Source organism: Myotis nattereri (genome assembly GCF_964212035.1).
Source record: "Myotis nattereri genome assembly, chromosome: 8".
Lineage (NCBI taxonomy): Eukaryota > Metazoa > Chordata > Mammalia > Chiroptera > Vespertilionidae > Myotis > Myotis nattereri.
In genome coordinates, this window is record NC_138083.1 from 32,139,686 (window position 1) to 32,164,870 (window position 25,185).

The following is a 25,185-nucleotide window of genomic DNA, read 5'->3' on the forward strand; positions in this document are numbered from 1 at the left end:
GACATGTACCTTGGTTGCAGGCACATCCCCAGTAGGGAATGGGCAGGAGGCAGCTGATCGATGTCTCTCTCTCTCATCGATGTTTCTAACTCTCTATCCCTCTCCCTTCCTCTCTGTAAAAAATCAATAAAATATATATTTTTAAAAAAAAGTTGTTGACCTACAATGCCTTAAGTGTAGGAATCTCTGGACCACAGGACCCATTGAAGACCACACAATCTTGTAATCCATCAGACACTGAGTAGGGATGTGTTCAAAGTTCTGTAGAGAAGTCAAAGCAGAGAAGTTCCCCTCTGAGGTCTTGTAGACAGAGAGACATGGGTTCAGATAACAGAAAACATATACCAGCTATGGACCTTGGGCAACTCACTAACACTCTCTGAGCCAATTTCCTCCTCTGTAAAATGGGAATCATGCTACCCCAAAGAATTGTGGGGCTTTAGAGAGAGCAGTTTATAAGCGTACACAGGGTCTGGAACAAGACTGTGTGTTATACAGACCCTTTCTTCCTTTGCTCATTGAGGAACTTTCACCCTCTGTGTTTTCCATCACGGTGAAGTAATTACATTGAAAGCTCTTCAAGGGGCCTGGCTGCCTGAACATGTTCTCAGACTTTTCTCAGTAAAAGTTCCCCACTTGTAGGCTGGCATCTGAATCCAAGAATCTCTTTAAAGACAGCAAAATCAACATTTGCTTCAAAGTTGGGGACATGCTTGCTAGCATGAGGGGAAGCTGGAACAAACCCTAATGTAATTGAAACCTGGCCCTGATACTAAAATCAGACCCAAATTTATTTATTTATTTATTTTTACCTTTCAGGACATAACAGCAAGCCTCTTCAAAGACCTCCAGGGACACAAGACCAAGCCATATCAGACTGATATTAAAGGCACAGGCAGGTCCAAAAAGCAGACAAATGAAATCCAACTATCTTTTAAAATTCATTTGGATAAGTTAATAAAACATGTGAAGCCAATTATACTTCTTTGTAATATAAACTAGTTTAAGGAAGAAAAAGACAGTCCCTTATTAAACTAATAAAAATGTAAATAGAAGTAAAAAGAAAGGAGAAGGCAAGTGACTAAGAACATGACTTTTACCGATATTTTATTTTTAGGGCCCATACTCTGGGCCTGAAGCTTCTTGGTTTTCATGTTGTACAGGCACAATCAGTGGGTCCAACACACTCATCAGGCTAATGTTTCCCTCAGATGCCTCCTCACACCAGAACTACCCAAAGCATCCTTTTCCTGGTGTATCTTTGTGTCTTTTTCACCCTCTATTCTGTCTTTCACATTTGTTCAGCGTTTTCAATAATCCCAGTTGGTGACTAGTGAACACCTCTAATAATCATGGCTGTTTCCCAACTGTCAGGCCCAGGTTTGCACAGATAAGGAATACAAAATACCCCTGCAATTATCACAAAAATGTAAATCCTAGATTTTCACAACATTCATACATCTCTCAGGAACCTGAGCACAGTCACATCATAGCTCAGTAGTGCGACCAAGATACAATGAACTTTTGCCCCAGTAATAAAAAAAAGTGTTAAAATGCCTGTGAAATAAATTTCATTTATTATGCAAATACGTATATAATCTAAATTTTCTTAATACTTACAGTAGAGAAGTTCAAAGTCTTTGCTACATAAAAGAATATGTCCTAAAACAATATAAAGAATATGGAGTAGTATTTGAGTGTGTAACTTTATAAATGAACATATTAAGTGCACACATACTCTAAACAAAGCACTGGGGGGGGGGAAAGAGCATCGCAAACACACTGTATTGCCACTGCTCAAAATACACATTATAAGCATTCAAAGAATGATGAAATGAATTTATATATAAACCACAGTAATACTTTTCTTTCAAAAAGTCACAAATAACTATTGTAATAAAAAAGGATGCTGTGGATTTGTCCTAAAATTCATCCCCTTGGTATTTTGATTCATACTAGAAAGTCATGTAGCTTTCCTTAATGGATTCACTAAAATAAGTATTCTGATTTAATGTCATATTTGAAAACTGTTATTGACTTAATACTTTCTACTGTGAATTCTCTGATATTTTACATTTAATTTTGATTAAAGTCACTTTCAAGTACAAATTCTGTGGGATTTTCTGAAATACGATTTGGGGAAAAGGTTTTTCATCATTTTTCACAAAGGTAGAATTTCTCTCCAGTATGCATTGTCTGATATTCAGAAAGGCTTTAGGTCCAGGTAAAGGGTTTGCATATTCTTTAACATTTTAAGTTTTTCTCCAGTATGAACACTCATATGGCAGTTAAGATGTAAATGGTAAAAACAGTCTTTGCTGAACTTTTTACATTTGCATGGCTTCTCTGCACTAGGAAACCTCTAAAGTACATTGAGGCTTGAGCAATGATTAAAAGTTTTGCCACATTGTTTATATTTTTATTCTTTCAATAAATTATGTGATATTGACTAAGGTTTCAACACTGAGTAAAGGCATTATCACAAGCTCTACACTTCTAAGGCTTCTCTTTGGTACAAATCCTTTAATATTTAGTGAGGTTTGTGCAATGGTTGGAGGTTTTCCCGTATTTATATTTATGTTGCTTCTATTCACTGTGAATTCCTTAGTATTGAGTAACGCTATACCGAGGTTAAAGACGTTGTCACACTTTATCTAAAAATATGTTCCTGATTTAGGGAAAAATGGCGGAGGTATAAGCGGACGTGTCCTGTGCCTTGTCCTGGAGCAGATAAGGGTGAGCAGCTGAAACGGGTAACATTCAGCCCGAATAGGTAGAGGATTTTCAGCTGAGAGATTGTCTGCAGCTAGGAAAGACTGAGAACCCCCCAGGGAAAAAAAAGGACGGTTGGAGACTGCGGCTGAAGCCTCTCCTGGTGCGCCAGCTGAGCAGCGGAGACTGCGCCATCTTGGGTGATTGTTGCCGGCATCCAGAGACCAGCTACTAACCTGGAAACAAGGGATCTCAAGCAGCGTGACTGCGTGAACTCAGAAGAGCACTGCTTCTTCTCACGGAAAGGTTGGACATCCCCTAAAGGTGCGGTTTGCAGTTCGGGTTGGAGGGAGGACCGAGCTCGCGCGCGCGGGGCGGAATCTGCGCCCCACAGAGTCCGCAGCCGCTGGGATCAGCGTGACCCGCGAGTGGGGAAGGGGCCCCACAGGGCTGCTGGCAGAAGGGAACGCGAAAAATGAGCCCATAGCTGGACTGGATGTAAAGGAGCAGCCTTGGACTTTGCCAATCTGCTGGCTGCTTGGTGCCAGGGGCGAGTGGGCGCGCGGAGACTGCGCGCGGAGACTGTGCGCAGACCTGGAAGGTGGAGGCTTGCGAATTCGCACAACTATCAGGCTCTTGTTACAGTTCCCCTTAGATCCGTGCATTTGATTATTAAACCCAGCGCATGGGATTCCCCAGTTGGGGTCATTCGCAGAGCCTGTAGGGGAAAGTTCTTTTTGGGGAGCCTGGGAAACAGCGGACAGTGGCAAGGAACCAGCTCTGGGCAGTGGTCTTTCCTGAATCAGTTCGGAAATACCATAGAGGACAAAACCCTACTGATAGAGAGGACTTAGAGCCTCGGTGGTAAATCCAGACACACTGCCACCCAGAGGCAGAGCCACGAACTGTCTCTTTTGCGATCACAAATAAAGACAGTCTGGTAAAAAAATACAACCTGCCTTAAAATCAGGTCTGTGGTTTACTGCACGGAGGGACAGTGTATCGCAGGGAAGTTCAACACTCCCCTGAATGCCTGGCAGGACTGAGGTGTGCCAAAAAGAAGAGTGGAAGATCTGAAGCACCTTCACTTCCGAATATTTTTATATATTTTTTTTTAATTCTTTTTTCATCATTTCATTAAGAACCTATTTTATTTTTTTTTTATTTTTTATTTTTTCATCACCTGATTTTACCTTTTTAATTACTACATTTTTTAACCAGTATTACTGCTATCCTTTTACCATTTTTTCAAGTGTCATTTTATTTTTTATTATTTTTTTTTATTTTTCTTTATTTTATTTTGGGATTAGTGTTCTACACTCTATTTTCATCGTTCCTTTAGCATCATTTCTCTCTATTTCACATTTACCCTTAAGCCAAAACTCTCTTCCTCACTTTTCCCCTTTTGTTGTCCTGTTTCTCTTACCCTATTCCTGCTTTGGATTTTACCTATTCCTTCTTTCTACCCACTGTCTAAATTTCACCCTACTTATATATCTAATTTCCAATCCCTCGCTCTCCCCATACAAATAGCCTCTTCCCCACCTCTATTTCATTCTCTTAATTTTTTTTGTTTTTTTTGTTTTTGTTGTTGTTGTTTTTTTTTGTTTTTTTTTTTTTTGGTCTTTTTGTGGTTTTGTTTTGTTTTTTTTTTCTCTCCCTTTTCCCAATCTCATTTCAGCACTCCTTTTTGTTTTTTATTTTTCTCTCTAATATTTTTCTCTTTTTTCTTCTTTATCCCCTAATTCTCATCGCTCGGGGGGGTCACCTTTATTTGGGGTTATTAATATTGTGAATGCATTTAGTTTGGTGCCTTGTACGTTGTGCCTTGTTGTGTTGTATTTTGTGCCTTTGAATCAGCGCAACAGAGAGAGATCTACATAACCAAACACCTTGAGAAGAGAAATCATGGTAAAACAAAGAACCAACCCAAATATGAAAGAAAAACAGGCATCTTCAGAAAAGGAAGTAAACGAAATAGAGGCAATGGAGGCAAGCAACCTGTCAGAGAAAGAATTCAGAGTAATGGTCATAAGGTGGATGAAAAGAATGGAAGACCAATTCAACAATATGTGTAGGAACCAAGAGGAAATGAAGAAGAACCAAGAGGAAATGAAGAGAAACCAAGAAGAAATGAAAAACGACATCACTGCCATAAAGAACTCAATAGAAAGCATCAACAGTAGACTAGAAGAAGCAGAGGACCGTATCAGCGAGCTAGAAGACAAGGTAGAAAAAAATACCCAAACAGAACAGCTTCTAGAAAAAAAAATTAAAAAGCAGGAAGAGAGCCTAAGAGAACTCTGGGACAATGCTAAACGAAACAACATCCGAATAATAGGGGTGCCAGAAGGAGAGGAAACTGAGCAAGGAATAGAAAACCTGTTTGAAAAAATAGTAACAGAAAATTTCCCTGATATAGGGAGGAAAAAACTCACACAAATCCAAGAAGCTCACAGAGTCCCAAACAAAATGAACCCGAAAAGACCGACACCAAGGCACATAATAATTAAATTGGCAAACACCAACGACAAAGCAAGAATCTTAAAAGCAGCCAGAGAGAGACAGAAAGTTACCTACAAAGGATCCCCCATCAGACTAGCGACCGATTTCTCAACAGAAACACATCAGGCAAGAAGGGAATGGAATGAAATATACAAAGTCATGCAAAGGAAGGGTCTGAATCCAAGAATACTATACCCAGCGAGGCTATCAATCAAAATTGAGGGTCAAATCAGGAGCTTCACAGACAAAAATGGTCTACGGGAGTTTATTACAACCAAACCAGTAATGCAAGAAATGCTAAAGGGTCTGCTGTAAATAGAAAAAACAGGAAACAAAGAAGGAACGCAGCGGTAAAGAACAAAAATGGCGACTAACAAGTTTCTATCAATAATAACTTTAAATGTAAAAATATGTTCCTATTGATGTTAGGGACAGAGGAGAAGAAGGGAGAGAAAGAAACATCAATGATGAGAATCACTGATTGGCTACCTCCTGCATACCCCCTAATAGGGATAGAGCCTGAACCCGGGCATGTACCCTGACCAGGAATTTAACCATGACCTCCTTGGTTCGTAGGTCCATGCTCAACCACTAAGCCACACTGCCAGGCTTTGTCACTCTTCACATTTGTAAAGCTTCTCTCAGGAATGCATTCTCATATATTTGGTAAGGTCTAATCAATGTATATGGGCCTTGCCACATTCTTAATGTTCGTAAGCCTTCTCTCTAGTATGACTCCTCCAATGGCTAGAAAGGTTTGAACATAATTTATAGGCTTTGCCACATTCTCTACATTTATCAGGGTTTCTGTTCTATATGAATTCTCTGATGTTTAGAAAGGGCTGAATACCAACTAAAGGCTTTGCCACATTCTCTACATTTATAAGGCTTCTCTCCAGAATGAATATTCTGATGTTGAGTAAGAAGTGACCCCTGGGTAAAGCCTTTGCCACACTCTCTACATTTATAGGGCTTCTCTCCAGAATGAATTTTCTGATGTTTAGTAAGCTGTGAGCCCTGGGTAAAGGCTTTACCACATTCTCTACATGTATAAGGCTTCTCTCCAGAATGAATCCTTTGATGTTGAGTAAGATTTGAGTTGCGCATAAAGGTTTTGCCACATTCTCTACATTTATAAGGCTTCTCTCCAGTATGAATTTTCTGATGATCGGTAAGGTTTGAACACTGACTAAAAGCTTTGCCACATTCTCTACATTTATAAGGCTTCTCTCCAGAATGAATAATCTGATGTCGAGTAAGATGTGAGCTCTGGATAAAAGCTTTGCCACATTCTTTGCATTTATAAGGCTTCTTCCCAGAATGAATGATCTGATGTCGAGTAAGATGTGCACTCTGGATAAAAGCTTTGCCACATTCTCTACATTTATAAGGCTTCTCTCCAGAATGAATGATCTGATGTCGAGTAAGATGTGACCTCTCGATAAAAGCTTTGCCACAGTCTCTACATTTATAAGGCTTCTCTCCAGAATGAATGATCTGATGTCGAGTAAGACGTGAGCTCTGGATAAAAGCTTTGCCACATTCTCTACATTTATAAGTCTTCTCTCCTGTATGCATTCGCTGATGATGGGTAAGTGTTGAATACCGGCTATAGACTTTGCCACATTCTCTACACTGATTAGGTTTTTCTCCAGTGTGAATTGTATGATGTTTCATAAGGCATGAACACTTCTTAAAGGCTCTGCCACATTCTTTACATTTACAAGGCTTCCCTCCAATATAAATTCTTTTATGTCTAGTAAAGCCTGAATAACTTTTAAAGGCTTTCCCACATTCTCTACATTTATAAGGCTTTATTTCTGTATGAATTCTCTGATGATGGGTAAGGGTTGAACACCACCTAAAGGCTTTCCCACATTCTCTACATTTATAAGGCTGCACTCCAGTATGCACTGTCTGATGTTGAGTAAGATGTGAGCCCTGAGTAAAGGCTTTGCCACATTCTCTACATTTATAAGGCTTCTCTCCAGAATGAATTTTCTTATGTTGAGTAAGATTTGAGCTTGAGGTAAAGGCTTTACCACATTCTCTACATTTATAAGGCTTCTCTCCAGAATGAATTCTCTGATGTTTTGTAAGATTTGAACTCTGGTTAAAGGTTTTCCCACAATCTCTACATTCATAAGGCTTCTCTCCAGTATGAATTCTCTGATGATGGGTAAGAGTTGAACACTGGCTAAAGGCTTTGCCACATTCTCTGCATTTATAAGACTTTTCTTCAGAATGAATTCTCTGATGTTTTGTAAGGCTTGAACACTTGTTAAAGGCTTTCCCACATTCTTTACATTTATAAGGTTTCTCTCCATGATGAATTCTCTGATGTCGAATAAGGCTTGAATAAGAGTTGAAGGCTTTGTGACATTCTCTACATTTATAAGGCTTCTCTCCACTATGAATTCTCTGATGTAACACAATATGTGCATGCCACTTAAAGGCTTTATCACATTCTTTGCATTTGTAAGGCTTCTCTGCAGTATGGATTTCCTTATGTATATTTAACTTAGAGGACTGACTAAACACTTTCACATAGTGATTACACTGGAAAGACTCCTCCTCAATATGAGTATTTTTATGTTCAGTAAGATTTGATGATTGGTTGAAAGACCTGGCACATTCACTAAGTCTTTCTGTCTTCTGTACAGTATGAATACTCTGAGGTATAAAAATATTTGAGCTTTTGTCAAAGACTTTCGGACATTTATCATTGTTCTGTGAAAGCTGAGTTCTCTGACGGTTATTAGAATTTAACCTTTGGTTAATGTGTTTCTGAGATTCATTGCATTGGTGACGTCTCTCTTCATTATATGTACTCTGATAATGATTTAAGAGTGAAAAAGTTTTAGTTAGGGCTCTAGTATCATTGCACATGTACAGTTTTTTCCAATTACCTATTCTGATACTATGACAGCTATATATATATCCTCGCACATTTTTGGAAATTAAAGACTCTGGAAAAATAAATATTTCCCCATGAAAGAATAATACAAAATTGCTTAAGGGATTTACAAATTCATTTATAACTTGTATCTCCATTTTTAAAATATCTCATTTTTAGAAATATTTGACTGTTTAATCAAATGCTACATTAAATCATTCAAAAATTATTTGCATAATGGACTATGTGACTTCTCTGTAATTACAAATTTTACTTCAGAGAATATGTATTCATCTATTTATTTTAATTCTCATATGAGGGCATGTTTATTGATTTTTAGAGAGAAAGAAAAATCGTTGTGAAAGAGAAACACTGATCGATTGCCTCCTGCCTGCACCTAGACCAGCAACTGAACCCTAAACCTACATGTGTCCCGACCAGAATAGAACCCACAACATTTCACAATATAGGGTGACACTGCAACCAACTGAGACACAGCAGCCAGAGCAGAGGATATGTACTTTTAAAAACATTTCTTTAGTCTTTATGTTCAGAAACACATTGTTCTGCCAATGAAACTGATATCAAGTAGAAATTTTCAAAATGTTTAAATCCTTAATCTCTTTAGGCAACAAGGATTTTATTAAGGGTAACTGTCCCACTTTGGCCACATCCATCATGACTAACAAGCTTTTTTCTCTTCATATTCCCCTGCATATTACAAAACTTTCATTCAGTGTAAATTATCAATGCCACATCAGTGATATCTTACCTGTAGCATTTTCTGGAATGACACTTCTACACCTGACTTTGGCAACAAATCCTGAATAACTTGAGAAGACATAGCTGAAATATAACAAATTAATTATAAAATACACTCAGGTAAATATTCTTTAAATTTTAATGTACAGAATTAATACCTGCAAGAAGACTTCAGTGAGATTGAAGAACAGGAAGCACAAAAACTTTCTTCCTCCATGGAGATGCTAACTTACCAACAATTACTAACCCAATTATCTCCTAAAGTACTTCAGAAGCCACTTCAAAGACCACAATATCCACCAGAAAGCATAAAATAAAAATATTATAACAAAGAGGGGGGAAAGTTACCTACACTTACCCACAATAACTGCTCACCCTTTCTGACACACTACAAAATATCTGTGAAATAACTCCCAATTCTCAGTTTCTCCCAGAAGAGAAATAAATGAGTGTACTGGGTTTCCATTTGTCTGGATTTTTTGTAAATGCCTGAGGGATTTTTTTCATTTTTGAATAAAACAGATTTCTATAGAAATGAAATATAATGAGCATACATTGTGGTGGACTAACTAAGTAAAAAAGTTAGTAATTGTTCAAGCACCAGAAATACTGCAATGCCGAAGAAAGACATCAGGAATGGGAAGATATCATGAGCTCTAAATAAAAGCAAAATATGTTTTAAACTGGGAAGTTACACAAAATCCACACAGGCTCTGGTCAAGATGGTGGTATAGGTAATTATAGCATTGGCAACTTCCCACAACCACACAAAAAATACAACTAAACTACAGGAAAACCATCATTCAAAACTGCCTGAAACCTAGCTGAATGAAGTTCTACACGTAAGGACATAAAGAAGAAGGCTCATCCAGACTGGTAGGAGGTGCAACGCCACAGAATGGACTGGGCCCATGTGCTGGATTAAAATCACCAGCTATATGTTTCTATCTCTCTCCTTCTCCCTTCCTCTCTGAAATAAATAAAAATATATTTTTATAAAATAAAAATCACCAGCAATATGTCAGCGCAGAAGTCACATCTGAGGAGGGAAAGGTCCCAGCCCCACAGAAGGCCTGCCAGCCCGGGGTTCCAATGCCAAGAAGAGATGTCCCCATTACTCTGGCTGTAAAAACTAGCAAGGATTGTGTCTGAGTGAAACAGAGAGCTGATGGAGTCCTAGGCAGTTCCTCTTAAAGATTCATGCTCTGACTTACTCATATTCATACCCTGTGAGCTCCAGCACTGTGGTAGCAGCTCGAATGGCACCAGGGACATACAGGTTGGAACTCAAGTCTCTGGTATAAAGACAAGAGCTACAGAAGGTGCTTTCTCCCAGGCATAAGTCTTGGTACAAGCCTTTGCTCCTTTTCTGAGCCCTTCACCCACAGAGCTGGCAAACAAGAGCCATAGCTACGTCTCCATCAACCTGGCTCACACTTTTCAACCCACCCTGAAGATTTCCTGAGATCCACCCATCAACGTCTGGGACCACCAAAGCTGTTTCCAGTGGCTTTTCCATACAAACAGCCCGAATTGCCTTATGCTTCAGTCTTTACAACAATTTCTCAAACAAGCAGGATCTGGCCCCAGTGTACCACATAACTCTTGCTAAGTAGCCCCAGCATGGAAACTATGGAATGTCTAATTACTGGGGTGTACACCTGAAATAAATATAATATATTGGCAACTACAATTGAAACAGTAAAAAAGGAGTTATACACACACACACGCACACACACACTGATTACACTTTCTAGAATAGGTTTGACAGGCAATGAACAATCTATCACAGCTGATTGTTATTTGTTTTCTCCTGTACAAAGCAGGTTCATAAAGAATGGGATGGCAGCTGTTTCTAATGACCTGGAATAGTAACAAAAGATCACAAGGTTTAGGAAGAAACAGAAAAACAATCCAACCAGAGGAACAACATAAATCTCCATAAATTGGCCCTATGTTAATGAACATCTGTTAATTACCTAACAAAGCTGTGAAAACAAACACATCTTAAAGAGGCTCAACTGGAAAATATAGCAAAAAATATATATATATATATATTACCATCAAAACTATGCATGACAAAAATAAAAATACAAACAGATGAAAAGTATAAAAAAAGAACCAAACAGATATTGGGAGCTGAAGAATATAGTTAGTACCTGAATTAAAATATACAATAGAAACATCAGAAACAGGCTTCATCAAGCAAAAGGAAGAATAAGACAACTTGGACTGACCCACAGTATTCCTGGGACGTGGGAACCAAATTCCAGTATCTCAACCACTTCCCTCCCAAAGTACTTACATGGGGCAGAAAACAGAACTTTAAACATAGTTTAACGTAAAATTCCTCAGCAACATGCACAGACTTCCCCAGGTTCACCAAGAAATGCAAGAGCAGCCAGGTCATGCCACCCTCACACTGTTAGGGCAGGTCTTTGGCTCTCACTGTAAATGCGAAGGAAGATCACAGGAGCACTAGGAGAACCTTTACATGATGCCAAAGAGTAAGTGGGTTTTTTTGGTTTTTTTGTTTTGTTTTGTTTTTATATTTTATTGAGTTTTTACAGAGAGGAAAGGAGAGAGATAGAGAGTTAGAAACATCGATGAGAGAAAAACATCGACCAGCTGCCTCCTGCACACCCCCCACTGGGGATGTGCCCGCAACCAAGGTACATGCCCTTGACCGGAATCGAACCTGGGACCCTTCAGTCCGCAAGCCGACGCTCTATCCACTGAGCCAAACCGGTCTCGGCAAGAGTAAGTGTTGAAGAGGCTCTGTCCCTTGGAGACAGAAACAGAAATAAAACTGACCCTCTCCAAAATCATGTCTATTGCAGCAGATCTTTCCAAACCATATTATATCCGACTTCCTCCATAACCTTGGCCTCTCACTTGGGTTATCCGCTTCCTTGATTCCCACCTACCTGGCTGGCTGGATATTGTCTTTTTCCTCTTCAACTCCCAGGGCCCCTTCATGTGCTCCAAAAAGGTGACCAGGTCTGGCTTAGACGCACCTGTTTATTAGAAAAGGGAACATGAGTTCAATGGAGATTCTCCCATTTACAATCTAGTACTGTGCTCACGTGAGAAAATAGGACATTGTAGAATATCAGAATATTCTAGAAAATTATTTCCCAAAATAGTATTTTCTGAAAGCACCTTTACTATACTCGAGACAACATTTAAATTTTTTGATCCTGTTGCAAGAATCAAGTCAAAGATTTGAAATACAAAGAAGCAAAAATGACCCGACCGGAAAAACAAAAAGAAAAAAGAATCCAAGAATATGAAGATAGTGTAAGGCGCCTCTTGGACAACTTCAAGCGTACCAACATCCGAATTATAGGGGTGCCAGAAGAAGAGAGAGAGCAAGATATTGAAAACCTATTTGAAGAAATAATGACAGAAAACTTCCCCTACCCGGTGAAAGAAATAGACTTACAAGTCCAGGAAGCACAGAGAACCCCAAACAAAAGGAATCCAAAGAGGACCACACCAAGACACATCATAATTAAAATGCCAAGGGCAAAAGACAAACAAAATCTTAAAAGCAGCAAGAGAAAAAAAGTCAGTTACCTACAAGGGAGTACCCATACGACTGTCAGCAGATTTCTCAACAGAAACTATGCAGGCCAGAAGGGAGTGGCAAGAAATATTCAAAGTGATCAATACCAAGAACCTACAACCAAGATTACTTTATCCAGCAAAGCTATCATTCAGAATTGAAGGTCAGATAAAGAGCTTCACAGATAAGAAAAAGCTAAAGGAGTTCATCACCACCAAACCAGTATTATATGAACTGCTGAAAGGTATCCTTTAAGAAAAGGAAGAAGAAGAAAAAGGTAAAGATACAAATTATGAACAACAAATACACATCTATCAACAAGTGAATCTAAAAATCAAGTGAATAAATAATCTGATGAACAGAATAAACTGGGTGATTATAATAGAATCAGGGGCATAGAAAGGGAGTGGACTGACTGTTCTCGGGGGGGGGGGTACGGAAGGGGTGTGGGGAGTGCGGGAAGAGACTGGACAAAAATCGTACACCTATGGATGAGGACAGTGGGGGGGGATAAGGGCAGAGGGTGGGGTTGGAACCAGGTGGAGGGGAGCTATGGGGGGAAAAAAGAGGAACAACTGTAATAGTCTGAACAATAAGGATTTAATTAAGAAAAAATAAAAAATAAAAAAATGTTTTGATCCTGAGTTCCACTTCCAAATACATCAGGAAGCCTTTCTGTTCTCCACCAGTAAAACAGTAAAGCCTTTCTGTTCTGCACCCCAATTTCATTCCTTAAGAACATGGGGGTGTCTGAAATTCTATCATAAAAAGCAGAGGCTCTAAGCAGACACTGTACTAATGAAGAAAACAAAACCCTATGGGTGGAGTACAAAATCTTGAAAGTGATCCTCACCCAGGAACACCAGGTTCCTGTAGTTCTGCAACATCACATCCACGTACAGTTTCCGCTGAGCTGGGTCCAGGCACGCCCACTCCTCCTGAGAGAATTCTATGGCCACATCACTGAAGGTCAACTGCCACTGAAATTAAAAGGGGGAAAAAAGCATTACTCTATTGAACATGGGCAGAGGTCATAAGGTCACCCAAAATGAAAACAGAGTTAATGGAATTGGTGTGGTGTGTGTGTGTGTGTGTGTGTGTGTGTTTCTTTAATAGAGCTGGTTTTGATCTAGGAAAGTATCCTGAGTTATCCAATGGCATCACTTTGACACTAATATTCTCTAATGTATTTTGAGAAAGGATGGCATATGATCCACAAAACCACTGTAGAAGCTTTACTTTTCTGGAAGAGGAACTTTAAAAATAAAGACACCAACACAGGCATATCCATTTTTAGTGCTTTGTTTGAATCACACAGGATCAAGTGTTTATATTTCTTAGCTGGAGAAGTCATTCTGAGTGAGCAGTGTAGCACTTTTAAAAATTTTAATGAGTTCTGGATGCGGTCTGAGCTTCCACATGTTTAACCAGCTCACTTATAACTATAGATGCCAATGTGCTGGTACATGTGCCAAACCCTTAGACAGCACAGAAGGAAACACAGGAAAAAAATTCATATACAAGACTTTGACTGAACAGTTTTAAGGAATTTACAGGTCTCACAGATTAGTAAGCCTAGCAACCACAACTGTTTTAACAGTTTTTTATATATTAACTGATAAATCTCAAAAGTAATCAAAGAATAACATTATTGTTCCCTTTTTTTAAATGTATTTGTTGACTTTAGAAAGAGAGAAAGGGGTAGGAGAAAGACAGACAGAAACGTTGGTGAGAGAGAAACATCAATAAGCTAATTCCTGCACGCCTCCTACCAAGGATTGAGCCCTCAACACGGCATGTGCCATAACTGGGAATTGAATCAGTGACCCTCAGTGCATGGGTCAACGCTCAACCAACTGAGACAGGGCTATTCATCCTTTTTTATGAGAATATTTTGTAAAACATCCAGAAAATGGTAGAGCCTGGGTGTTATTCCAAACTTTATCTGGAATCTGTCAAAAAGAATACAGACCAATACATAGACTCAACCCTCATGAATGTTCACAGCTGTTGTAATTGTAAAGAACCGAAACAATGCCCTTGCTGGTTTGGCTCAGTGGATTGAGTGTCAGCCTGTGGACTAAAGGGTCTCAGGTTCGATTCTGGTCAAGGGCACACACCCAAGTTGCAGGCTTGATCCCCAGTAGGGAGCGTGCAGGAGGCAGCCGATCAATGATTCGCTCTCATCATTGGTGTTTCTATCTCTCTCTCCCTCTCCCTTCCTCTCTGAAACCAATAAAAATATATATTTTTTTAAAAAGAATAGAAACAAGAATGTAAGAAGAAAAAGCTCAAATAATAACTTTTTTTGCAAAAAGGCAGACATAGAAATGGAAACTCTGTACACACAAAAATACAACATAAAATAATATTTTCATGTCAATAATATTACCCTGAAATAAAATAAACATTAATGTCAATGTGTTAATCTCACAAATCTCTTTGTGAATCATCATCTTGGTACTTTAGAAACACAAAAGGGAGGTAAAAACACCATAATATAAAATATTAGCGCTATTGGTTCTTAGCCTATTGTTTGATGTGTTGTCTTTGGTGCTGATCTGTATTTTATAAATTTAACACACTTGAACATCCATTACTATGATGCTTGTAAACATTTTTGAAAATTCAAAGTAGTGATAAAGAAGAGTGTGTCTGTGACATGTCAGTGGAATACAACAAAAATGTACAGGTCTGAGGCCTGCCTGATAAAACCCTCCATTTGCAAATCTAGGATCTCCAGTGAACAACAACAATAAGCCTTTATTTCTCAAAGCAACCTAAACATAAAGAGAAACCGAAAAGCAATGGAAGTTTCCAGATGAAATGTGATCGTTTATGCACATCTCACAAATTTTTTTTGAAATCCTTATTAAAGATTTTTTAAAATTAACTCTATGGTTCAGGAACTGGGCAGAGAACACCCACACCAAGTGAAAATCAGGTGCAAAGGAAGTGACATCAGGTGACTGAAGGACACAGAACACATCATCACTAACACCAATTTTATACAAAATTCATCCCACATATACCTCCACATTCTGTAAATCTCACAGTACATTTAAAGAGTAAGGCTTCCATGCCAATGTAGAGAGCAAGTCTCTGCTAACGAGTTTTCTTTTTCAGCACATTCTGACCTAATCCCAGCCACTAAGGCCATCCTGTTAAAGGTGCTTTGTCTCAATCCTGTTCTGCAGAGCAGATGCTGCAGTCATACAAAATCTAAAACCTACATTTCCCTTCTGCAAACACCATCTCAATAGGGATCTTGGCTATCAATGCCTTCCCATGTTGATCTGTCACAAAGAAAATGTTCTGAAGAGTTGAAGATGGGGTTTCAGAACAAGGCACCCTAAGATGTGCTTCAACGGTACATGCATTATGTTGACCTGAAGGCACCAAGACCTAGAGAACCTTCTGCTCTCCCCATGAACTACCTAGAAGAATTTAAATGATGAGTTTGGCCCATGATCTGTGTTAAACCAAAAATGACATTTGAACTACCTAGGTCAACCGTGTCAAACTTGCGGGTCACAGGACACATGTGGCCCACAACAAATTCTCATTAACAATTACTCATTTATTTCAGCCCTTTGTATTCAGCATGTCTCTATCTTAATAAACCTACATTTCTATGACATTTGAAGCTTTTGGGGGTTTTTCCGGCCCACATAAACTTAAACCTTCTTTATTTTGCACGTGTTAGCCTTTGAGTTTGACATGCTTGATCTAGGTGGTAGGCAAACTAGTATTTCCTGAACATGTGATCTCTTGGCAACGATATTCTGAAATCCCAAGGTGCAGTAGCTCATCCCAGGTTCAGAATGTCTCATATACCAATTTTCCCTTTCAATCTCTGAGCCTCTCTTGCATGTGGAGTCTCTAACACTGCCATGTGTGTGGAGCTCCCATACATATCACGTCTATCCAATTAGGCCAGCTGAGAGAACCTTGAAAGTAGAAGAAAGTATCTTCCTCCCACACAATGGCCATTAATTTATGGTGAGAGTTCTTCATTTCCTATGGGGGACCTGGATGGACACAATGGACAGAAAGCTGTGGACAAAAACGCAGAGGTAGCTGACTTTATCTGCCTCCTAAAGGCCTGCTTCCTTGCAGATGTTGAAACTGCTGACCCACATGAGCAGTTGATGAAGGCTTGACTGCTACATGACCTTCCTCAGGTGGCTCTAGTGAACACACTGCCATCTTTCCCCCACAGCGCAGGCACTAACAATCAGACAACCCTGTTGGAAAAGGAAGTAACTGCACCCTGAAATGGAAATCTCCACCAGCAGGCCTTTTTCAAACCACCCTCCTATGTGTCCCAAGCTTGTCAGAGCCGCCAAGCAGTGCCAGCCCCTCAGCAGCTCAGAGGACCTTCCTTTCTTCTGTGTTGTCTCCCTTATGATCGAGCATAAACCTAAGAAAATTTCCCAAGAAATTTCTCTGGAGGTTCCTCTTGATTTCTACCTTGGGGAACCCAAAAAACCCCAAGCGACAGTCACATTTTAAAGAGGGAACTTGGCTTGGAGAACCAAGATGGCGGCATAGGTTAACGCCGGAGTTTGCTGCTTTGAACAACTACTTCAAAAGTGAAACTAAAAGACAGAGGGACATCACCCAGAACCACTGGAACGCTGGCTGAGTGGAGGTCCTACAACTAGGAGGAAAGAGAAACGCATACGGACACGCAGAGGAGGCGCAGTGCTGAAGTCAAATTCTGAGGTGCGGAGTGCGCGCGCGGAGCGGGCTGGCGGCGGAGGGCGCGGTTGGCGTTTTCAATCGGGAGGGAGTCGCAGACTCTGAGCTCCAGATCCGGGCGAGTCTTTAGGGACCCAGACTCAAACGGGAGAAGCGGGTCTGCCTGGCTTCGGTCAGAGCGAGTGCAGCTTTCTCTCCGAGCTTTGCAGCGGGTGCTGGGACTCAGAGAGGCAGAGCCACTGGGGACAGGACTGAGAGCCACCATCACTGCTCTCTCCGGCCCACCCTGTTGATCCTGTGCGACCCGCCCCGCCCAAGCCCTGCACAGAGGCATTTGCCGGATAGCCTCAGGCAAACGCCAGATTAGCACCTCCCTAGAGGACAGAAGTTCTCTCACTGCTGACACAGCTGATTCTCATAGCCACTTGGCCTGGAGGTCAAACCCTCCCTGGAATTAGCTACAACAATCAAAATTTAACTATAAGACCACGAACAAAGACCACTAGGGGGTGCATCAAGGAAGCATAACAAAATGCGGAGACAAAGAAACAGGACAAAATTGTCAATGGAAGATATAGAGTTCAGAACCACACTTTTAAGGTCTCTCAAGAACTGTTTAGAAGCCGCCGATAAACTTAATGAGACCTACAAGAAAACTAATGAGACCCTCGATGTTATATTGGGGAACCAACTAGAAATTAAGCATACACTGACTGAAATAAAGAATATTATACAGACTCCCGACAGCAGAACAGAGGAGCGCAAGAATCAAGTCAATGATTTGAAATGCGAGGAAGCAAAAAACACCCAACCGGAAAAGCAAAATGAAAAAAGAATCCAAAAATGCGAGGATAGTGTAAGGAGCCTCTGGGACAGCTTCAAGCGTACCAACATCAGAATTATAGGGGTGCCAGAAGATGAGAGAGAGCAAGATATTGAAAACCTATTTGAAGAAATAATGACAGAAAACTTCCCTCACCTGGTGAAAGAAATGGACTTACAGGTCCAAGAAGCGCGGAGAACCCCAAACAAAAGGAATCCAAAGAGGACCACACCAAGACACATCATAATTAAAATGCCAAGAGCAAAAGATAAAGAGAGAATCTTAAAAACAGCAAGAGAAAGAAACTCAGTTACCTACAAGGGAATACCCATACGACTGTCAGCTGATTTCTCAACAGAAACTTTGCAGGCCAGAAGGGAGTGGCAAGAAATATTCAAAGTGATGAACACCAAGAACCTACAACCAAGATTACTTTATCCAGCAAAGCTATCATTCAGAATTGAAGGTCAGATAAAGAGCTTCACAGATAAGGAAAAGCTAAAGGAGTTCATCACCACCAAACCAGGATTATATGAAATGCTGAAAGGTATCCTTTAAGAAGAGGAAGAGGAAGAAAAAGGTAAAGATACAAATTATGAACAACAAATATGCATCTATCAACAAGTGAATCTAAGAATCAAGTGAATAAATAATCCGATGAACAGAATGAACTGTTGATTATAATAGAATCAGGGACATAGAAAGGGAATGGACTGACTATTCTTGGGGGGGAAAGGGGTGTGGGAGATGCGGGAAGAGACTGGACAAAAATCGTGCACCTATGGATGAGGACAGTGGGTGGGGAGTGAGGGCGGAGGGTGGGGCGGGAACTGGGAGGAGGGGAGTTATGGGGGGGAAAAAAGAGGAACAAATGTAATAATCTGAACAATAAAGATTTAATTAAAAAAAAAAAACGAGACATATGTACTACTATCCGTAATACTTTAAATAAAATAAAATTTAAAAAAAAAAAATAAAAAAAATAAAGAGGGAACTTGGACAATCACAAGAAAAAAAAGTAAGCAGTTGAAAACAAATTCCTGTTGCAGGATCATCAGAAATAGAGAAGCAAAGGTCTGCACCACCTACATCCAGGAACTTGAGAAGGAAAAGCAGACACAGAACTGAGCCAAGACAGAGCGTTTACCTGAGAAGCAGCCATATTGTCCTCTTCCTCCTCCTGCTCTGGGTTGTTTTCTCAGGCGACTTTATGTTGACCAATCACACCTGCATCTGGAGAAGATGCCGTGCTTCCACCACACTCACAGGCAGAAGGACTTGAAATGCTGAAAAATGTCATACTCCCCTGCCCTTTGTCACAGGAGAGATTAAGAAAAAGTGAGATTCTACATTAAGACCAACATGTAAGTTTTTCTCTCTTATATTCCTGTGCTCTCCCATTCCACAGACATGCACAATTTCCAACCCAGCAATAAGAATGTGGGCTGTACTTCTGTTCTTCCAAACTCAAAAAAGAACCCTGTTACCTCCCCTGGACCAAAGCCAGCTCTCAACTCTCACAAATGCACCGGGGCAGATAGTTCTTCTGATAAACACTAGCCTCCCTTTTGAATCACCTGGAGCACCACACTAAACCAACAACCCAAACCAGTTGTTCAACTCTGTGGGGGAGGGCACAGTATTGTTACTTCTTACAATTCATCAAATGGTCTAATGAAAGGGACCATCTAGCTAAGCATTTCTTCTGAAGCTTTAATGTGCATACAGAACCGTTGGGGATCCAGGTCCCACTCTAAAAAGTTATGATTTTGTAGGTCGGCAGTGAGGCCCATGAAATAGCATCTTTACCTAGTGCCCTGGTGCAGGTGACCTGCTTTAGGTAGCAGTGGGTTAGAGATACTAGACCAGCCGTGGGCAAACTACAGCCCGCGGGCCGAATCCGGCCCGTTTGAAATGAATAAAACTAAAAAAAAAAAAAAGACCGTACCCTTTTATGTAATGATGTTTACTTTGAATTTATATTAGTTCACACAAACACTCCATCCATGCTTTTGTTCCGGCCCTCCGGTCCAGTTTAAGAACCCATTGTGGCCCTCGAGTCAAAAAGTTTGCCCACCCCTGGGCTAGACCCAACATATCTGAGACCTATGAGTAGTGTGAAGGATTGGGGTAGGAACTTCTAGAGGGCAGGCTCCTAGGCTGGAACCCTGGAGATGGGGTTGTCCTGGAATGGGTTTAGCTAGGTCTGTAGCTACTGTGCAGATGCAAACAGGGGAGGGGGAAAAAACTTGGTGGCAACAGGATTCTGTGAAAATCCTGTCCTCAGAATTCTTCCAAAATGACCCTCAGTCCCCAGTTCTTTGCCCACACCCCTCCCATGGGACACATGGTATAACAGGCCTCATCCCGTCCATAGGTGAATGGAGCCTCAATCCCTAAGGGACAAGGGGCAGAAAAGTGTTTCCATCATAGCTGCATTTGCAAATGAACTAAAGGAGCATACTCTAGAAGCCTCTCAAGACATGAGATTCCTTATACCACATTCATGTTCACTTTCTCTAACTGAACCCCAAACACATTTTAATCATTGTTCTTATTAGTGTTTTATTATAGTAAGAACACTTAACATGAGATCTTCCAATAAAATTTTTGAAAATATATTTTTATTGATTTTAGAGTGGAGAGAGATAGAAACATTAGTGATGAGAGAGAATCATTGATCTGCTGCCTCCTGCACACCCCCTACTGGGGATTGAGCCCACAACCTGGGCATGTGCTCTGACCATGAATCACACAGCGACATCCTGGCTCATAGGTTGATGCTCGACCACTGAGAAACACTACCAGAATCAATAAAATTTTAATTTTGCACAAGACAATAATGTTAACAGTAGGTAAAATGTTATACCATGGATTTCTGAAACTTATTTATCTTTGATAAATCAAAATCTGTATCCCTGAATAGCAACTCCCATTTCCACTCTCCTTTGCCTCTGGCAATGTTAATCATTCCTCTAATCTTTGTTCCTGTGAGTGTGACTGTATTGTAAGAATTCTGAAGCTGGATTTATATAGGGTTATATATTAAAAGTACTTACTAAGTTTAAAATCTATAAACTTAATAGTCATATTATGAAATTTGAGGAAAATATGATTAAATTAATACAAATAACTCCCAACTTTGATAGAGTTTAACAAACAATTATTATGAAAAAAACAGAAAACAAATTCCTGAAACATAGCAGATTCACTATAATAAAACCTTAGAGCAAGCCCTACTAGGTGTACCTATTAATAATAGCGGATTTTGTAATAAAAAAAAAACGATAATTTCAAGAGAAACATCAAAAGTGCTTTATTCTAAGTAATGTCCATCACTAGCTACACATTGCCCCATCTTTCAGGTAATTTGTGGATACCGTTCCAATAAGAACTTTTCTTGTTTTGAGGCAAACCATTCAGAGACCCAATTTTCCACTTCTTCATATGTTCTCAAGTGCTGCTCAGAAAGTGCGTGTGCCATCTATTGGAACAGGTGTTAATCTGAAGGAGCAAAGTCTGGTGAATACAGTGGGTGGGTTAATACTTCCCAGGCAAGATCTTTTAACGTGTTTTTCACTTGTTTTGAAGTGTGTGATGTTGCGTTATCATGAAGCAAAATTACTTTGCCCTGTTTTCTGGCACATTCTGGTCATTTCACTATCAAAGAGTGGTTCAAATTGATTATTTGTTGTCAGTAGTGATCAGTACTAATGGTTTCACCTGGTTTTAGAAACTCATAATACACCACACCTTCCTGATCCCACCAAACGCAGAGCACTGTCTTTTTTCCGAAGCGATTTGGCCTTGCAGTGGATGTTGATGGTTGACCTGGATCAACCCATGATTTTGTGCATTTGGGATTCTCAAAATAAATCCATTTTTCATCGCCAGTCACAATTCGATGCAAAAAAGACTTTCTTTTGTGCTGTTGAAGCAACATTTTACTGATGACTTTTCAGTTTTCCATTTGTCTTTCGTTCAGTGGATGTGGCACCCATTTTCCTTCCTTTAAAATCTTTCCCATTTCTTCTAAATGATCGGAAATTGTTTGCTGGGCAACGTTTAATCTTTCTGCAAGTTGTTTTTGAGTTTGACATGCACCTTCATCCAATAATGCTTGGAATTGTTGGTCTTCAAACTTTTTCGGTTGACCTGGGCGTTCTTTGTCTTTCACATCGAAATCATCACTTTTAAAGCGTTTAAACCAGCGCTCACAAGTATCTTGAGACGGAGCATGTTCACCATAAGCTTCCCGAAGTATTCAGCAGCACTTTTCTTCAAAATAAAGTAATGAATTAAAACTTCCCGCAAATGCTTTTTTTGGCATGAAATTTGACATTAAGTGTAAAAATATCTATGATGTTAACACCTTCAGAAAATTTGACATATGAAGTTTTTAAGCTTGTTATCAATACAACAAAATAGCATACATATCAAATCGCATATATAACAACATATGTGTAACCCCATCTATTGAAAAAAATCCGCATTAACCGGTACATCTAGTAAATCTTCATGGGGAAATTTATGCTTTTAATAGCAGATAAACAGGTCAATAGGCACACATTATTATCTTACTAACATTGTTCTCAAGACTAAAAAATTGCTACCTTATCTCTCTACACATATCTGTGTCCAGATTTCCCCTGTTAAGAAGGAAAACAGGCATATTAGAGGAGGGCCCACTATTAATGCCCTTATTTTAAGTTGATTATATTTTGTTTTATTGATTTCAGAGAGGAAAGGAGAGGGAGAGAGGCTGCCTCCTGCATGCCCCCTACTGGGGATCAAGAAAGCAACCTGGGGATGTACTCTTGACCGGAATGGAATCCGGAACCCTTTAGTCCTCAGGCCGATGCTCTATCCACTGAGCCAAACCAGCCAGGGCAAGTTGATTATCTTTTTAAGGTAATCTTTAAATAAGGTAATATCCCTATTTTTAAGGTAATTTCTTAAGTAGGGTAATATCCCAAGGCAGTGGATAAGATTTCAACATATGATTGAGACCCAACTGAAGCCTTACATGATAAGTTTATGGGGGTGGGTGTCTAAGTGTGTGTGTCTATGAAATTTTATTAACCATGTAGTTTTGTTTAAATCAGAACCACAAACCAGATCCTTAATTGGAGCTGCTTTCTAACAACTCCTATCCCTAACCCAGGACAACCACTAATCTGTTCTCTATACTGATCTGGTTGGATTTAATTTTGATAACTTTATAATTTTCAAACAATTAATTATTAAATCACAAATTTGAATTAACCCAATCTTTTATTTAACTGAATATATATTTACCATAAATAGTTCTATTTCAACAAATAGTCAATATTTAAAGAAACTTATGCCAGGTATTTCACATCCTTCCCCCCTACTGTGTTCTGAAGAATCAGTATGTATCCTCCACTGAAAGCACATCTCAACTGAGACTGGCCACAGTTCACAAGCTCAACAGCCACAGGAGGAGACTGGCTGCCATACTGGATGGGCCAGCACTACAGTATCAACAAGAAAGTATTTTATGCAATATGAGGGCAGACTGTGCCTGTAATACTCAACCTTTTCATTTCTTTGATGCTTTCTTTGAGGTTATGTATATAATCACCTTTGTAACTAAACATGGTCTTAGGAAAAGAAAAGATTTTTTTTTTTTGTAGGATCAGAGTCAAGTGGGTGTGTATATATACACTCCCAACCTTATATCATGGTGTTACTCAGTCTTTTTGTCCTTGTTGTATTTGTCTAAAGATGTGTCAGGTTCTGAGAGAGGAATTAAAAAGACTGTCACTCTCACTCTAACTCTAAACATATGTTTCTCAATTTGTTCCCACATACCCATTCCTTTATGTCGTTCATCTTTAGCTTTGTCAATCACTTGTACATACATTTACTCATCCAAGATTAACCATCTCCTTGGTGCCTGGCATTAGAGACACAGACCAGAACAAGACCAAGGCCTTGCACATGTGGGCAGCCACCTTAATCACGAGACAGATAATAAATAGGCAAACAAATAAATAAACAGGAAAGCATCTGAGTCCAGAGAAGCCCAATGCAGACAAGTTAAAACAGCGTGGAAAACTCACTGAAAGTTAGGAACAAGGGAACAGCCACGACAAAGGCCCTAAGTAAGAACCCTGCCTATGTGTTTAAGGAACAGTGCGGAGGCCCCTGTGCCTGCAGCTGATGCAGGGAGTGGGAGAGAGCAGGAGATGGAGTGTGAAAGCAGCAAAGGGAGCCTGATCTGTGGGCTCCAAAGGGCCATCTTAGCTTCATACACTGCATGTTTTATTATGTATTCATTCACTGAAATATTTCATTTATTAAAACTATTATAAGATTATTTAATGAGCTCTAATAGGTTCAGGCAATGAATTAGACAGATAAGGTTCTTGTCACCCATGTAACTCTCACAGAATATTAGAGAAAGAAGAAGAATAAACAATTTGACAGAAAAGCAATAGAAACACATTTTTCCAATTACAAAATAAAATGCAACCATCCTAAGGCCCAGGCTGTTCTAAGCTCTTTCTGCAGAGTCATTAATTCTTGTGACAACATTACGTGGTAATGACTGTGCCCATTTTACCAATGTGGAGCCTAAGCCACAGAGCGTCAGGAGTACTCCCGAGGTTACACACCCAGCACCAGGCAGGCCTTTCTTTCCTTCCCTGTCCTAGCACTTCTCCTCAATCACCACCTACCCCTCTCCTCTCAGACTCCTCCTCCCTATGACCCCCCCGAAAAAAACCCAGGGTCTGGGGGAATGCAGCCCTTACAATCCCTCAGGCCCCTCTGCTCCTCCTGCTGCTAGTACCTGCTTGGTGCCTGCACTGATCAAGGAAGAGGTAGAGGGGCCCAGGAACCCAATGCTGCCTTATGGCTGCCTACCTCCTGCGGCTCGTGGGTGCTAACTTGTCCTGGTGAGTTCCTCATTAAACTGAGGACCCTGGACACTGTTGAAGGGACAGGTGGAATGAGAGGGCTGTAAGCAGGGGAGGGTAGGTCAGCTCTAAATAAAAACCCCTTTGAGGCCATGAGATTGGTAGAAACAGACTTGATGGTAGAAACTTGAGACCAAAGAGGAGTCTAGAAGAAGCCTGAGGGACAGAAGATAGAAGCTAAACCAGCTGAAACCATGGAGATGGAAAGGAGAGAATGGGTCAATTCAGGGGTCTGAAACCAGGAGAAAGAGGGGTACAGATCAGGAGTGGG

General features: G+C 40.1%; 1 protein-coding gene across 6 annotated transcripts in view; it reads right to left on the reverse strand.

Moving 5' to 3' along the window:
* The window catches only part of LOC308523141 (KRAB domain-containing protein 5-like), a 180,745-nt gene that overhangs the window by 152,056 nt on the left and 3,504 nt on the right, over positions 1-25,185 (reverse strand). For 4 of the 6 annotated variants that reach the window (XM_081096836.1, XM_081096833.1, XM_081096837.1 and 1 more), the window contains exons 2-5: positions 19,118-19,281; positions 13,297-13,423; positions 11,803-11,892; positions 8,886-8,959 (exon numbers count right to left, since the gene is read on the reverse strand). In XM_081096836.1, coding sequence (XP_080952962.1) covers positions 8,886-8,959; positions 11,803-11,892; positions 13,297-13,423; positions 19,118-19,132 — 306 coding nt within the window. In that variant the 5' untranslated portion in view covers positions 19,133-19,281. Of the gene's footprint in view, positions 1-1,620; positions 1,663-8,885; positions 8,960-11,802; positions 11,893-13,296; positions 13,424-19,117; positions 19,282-25,185 lie in introns of all 6 variants that reach the window. The other 2 variants (XM_081096834.1, XM_081096838.1) reach the window with 2 other exon arrangements.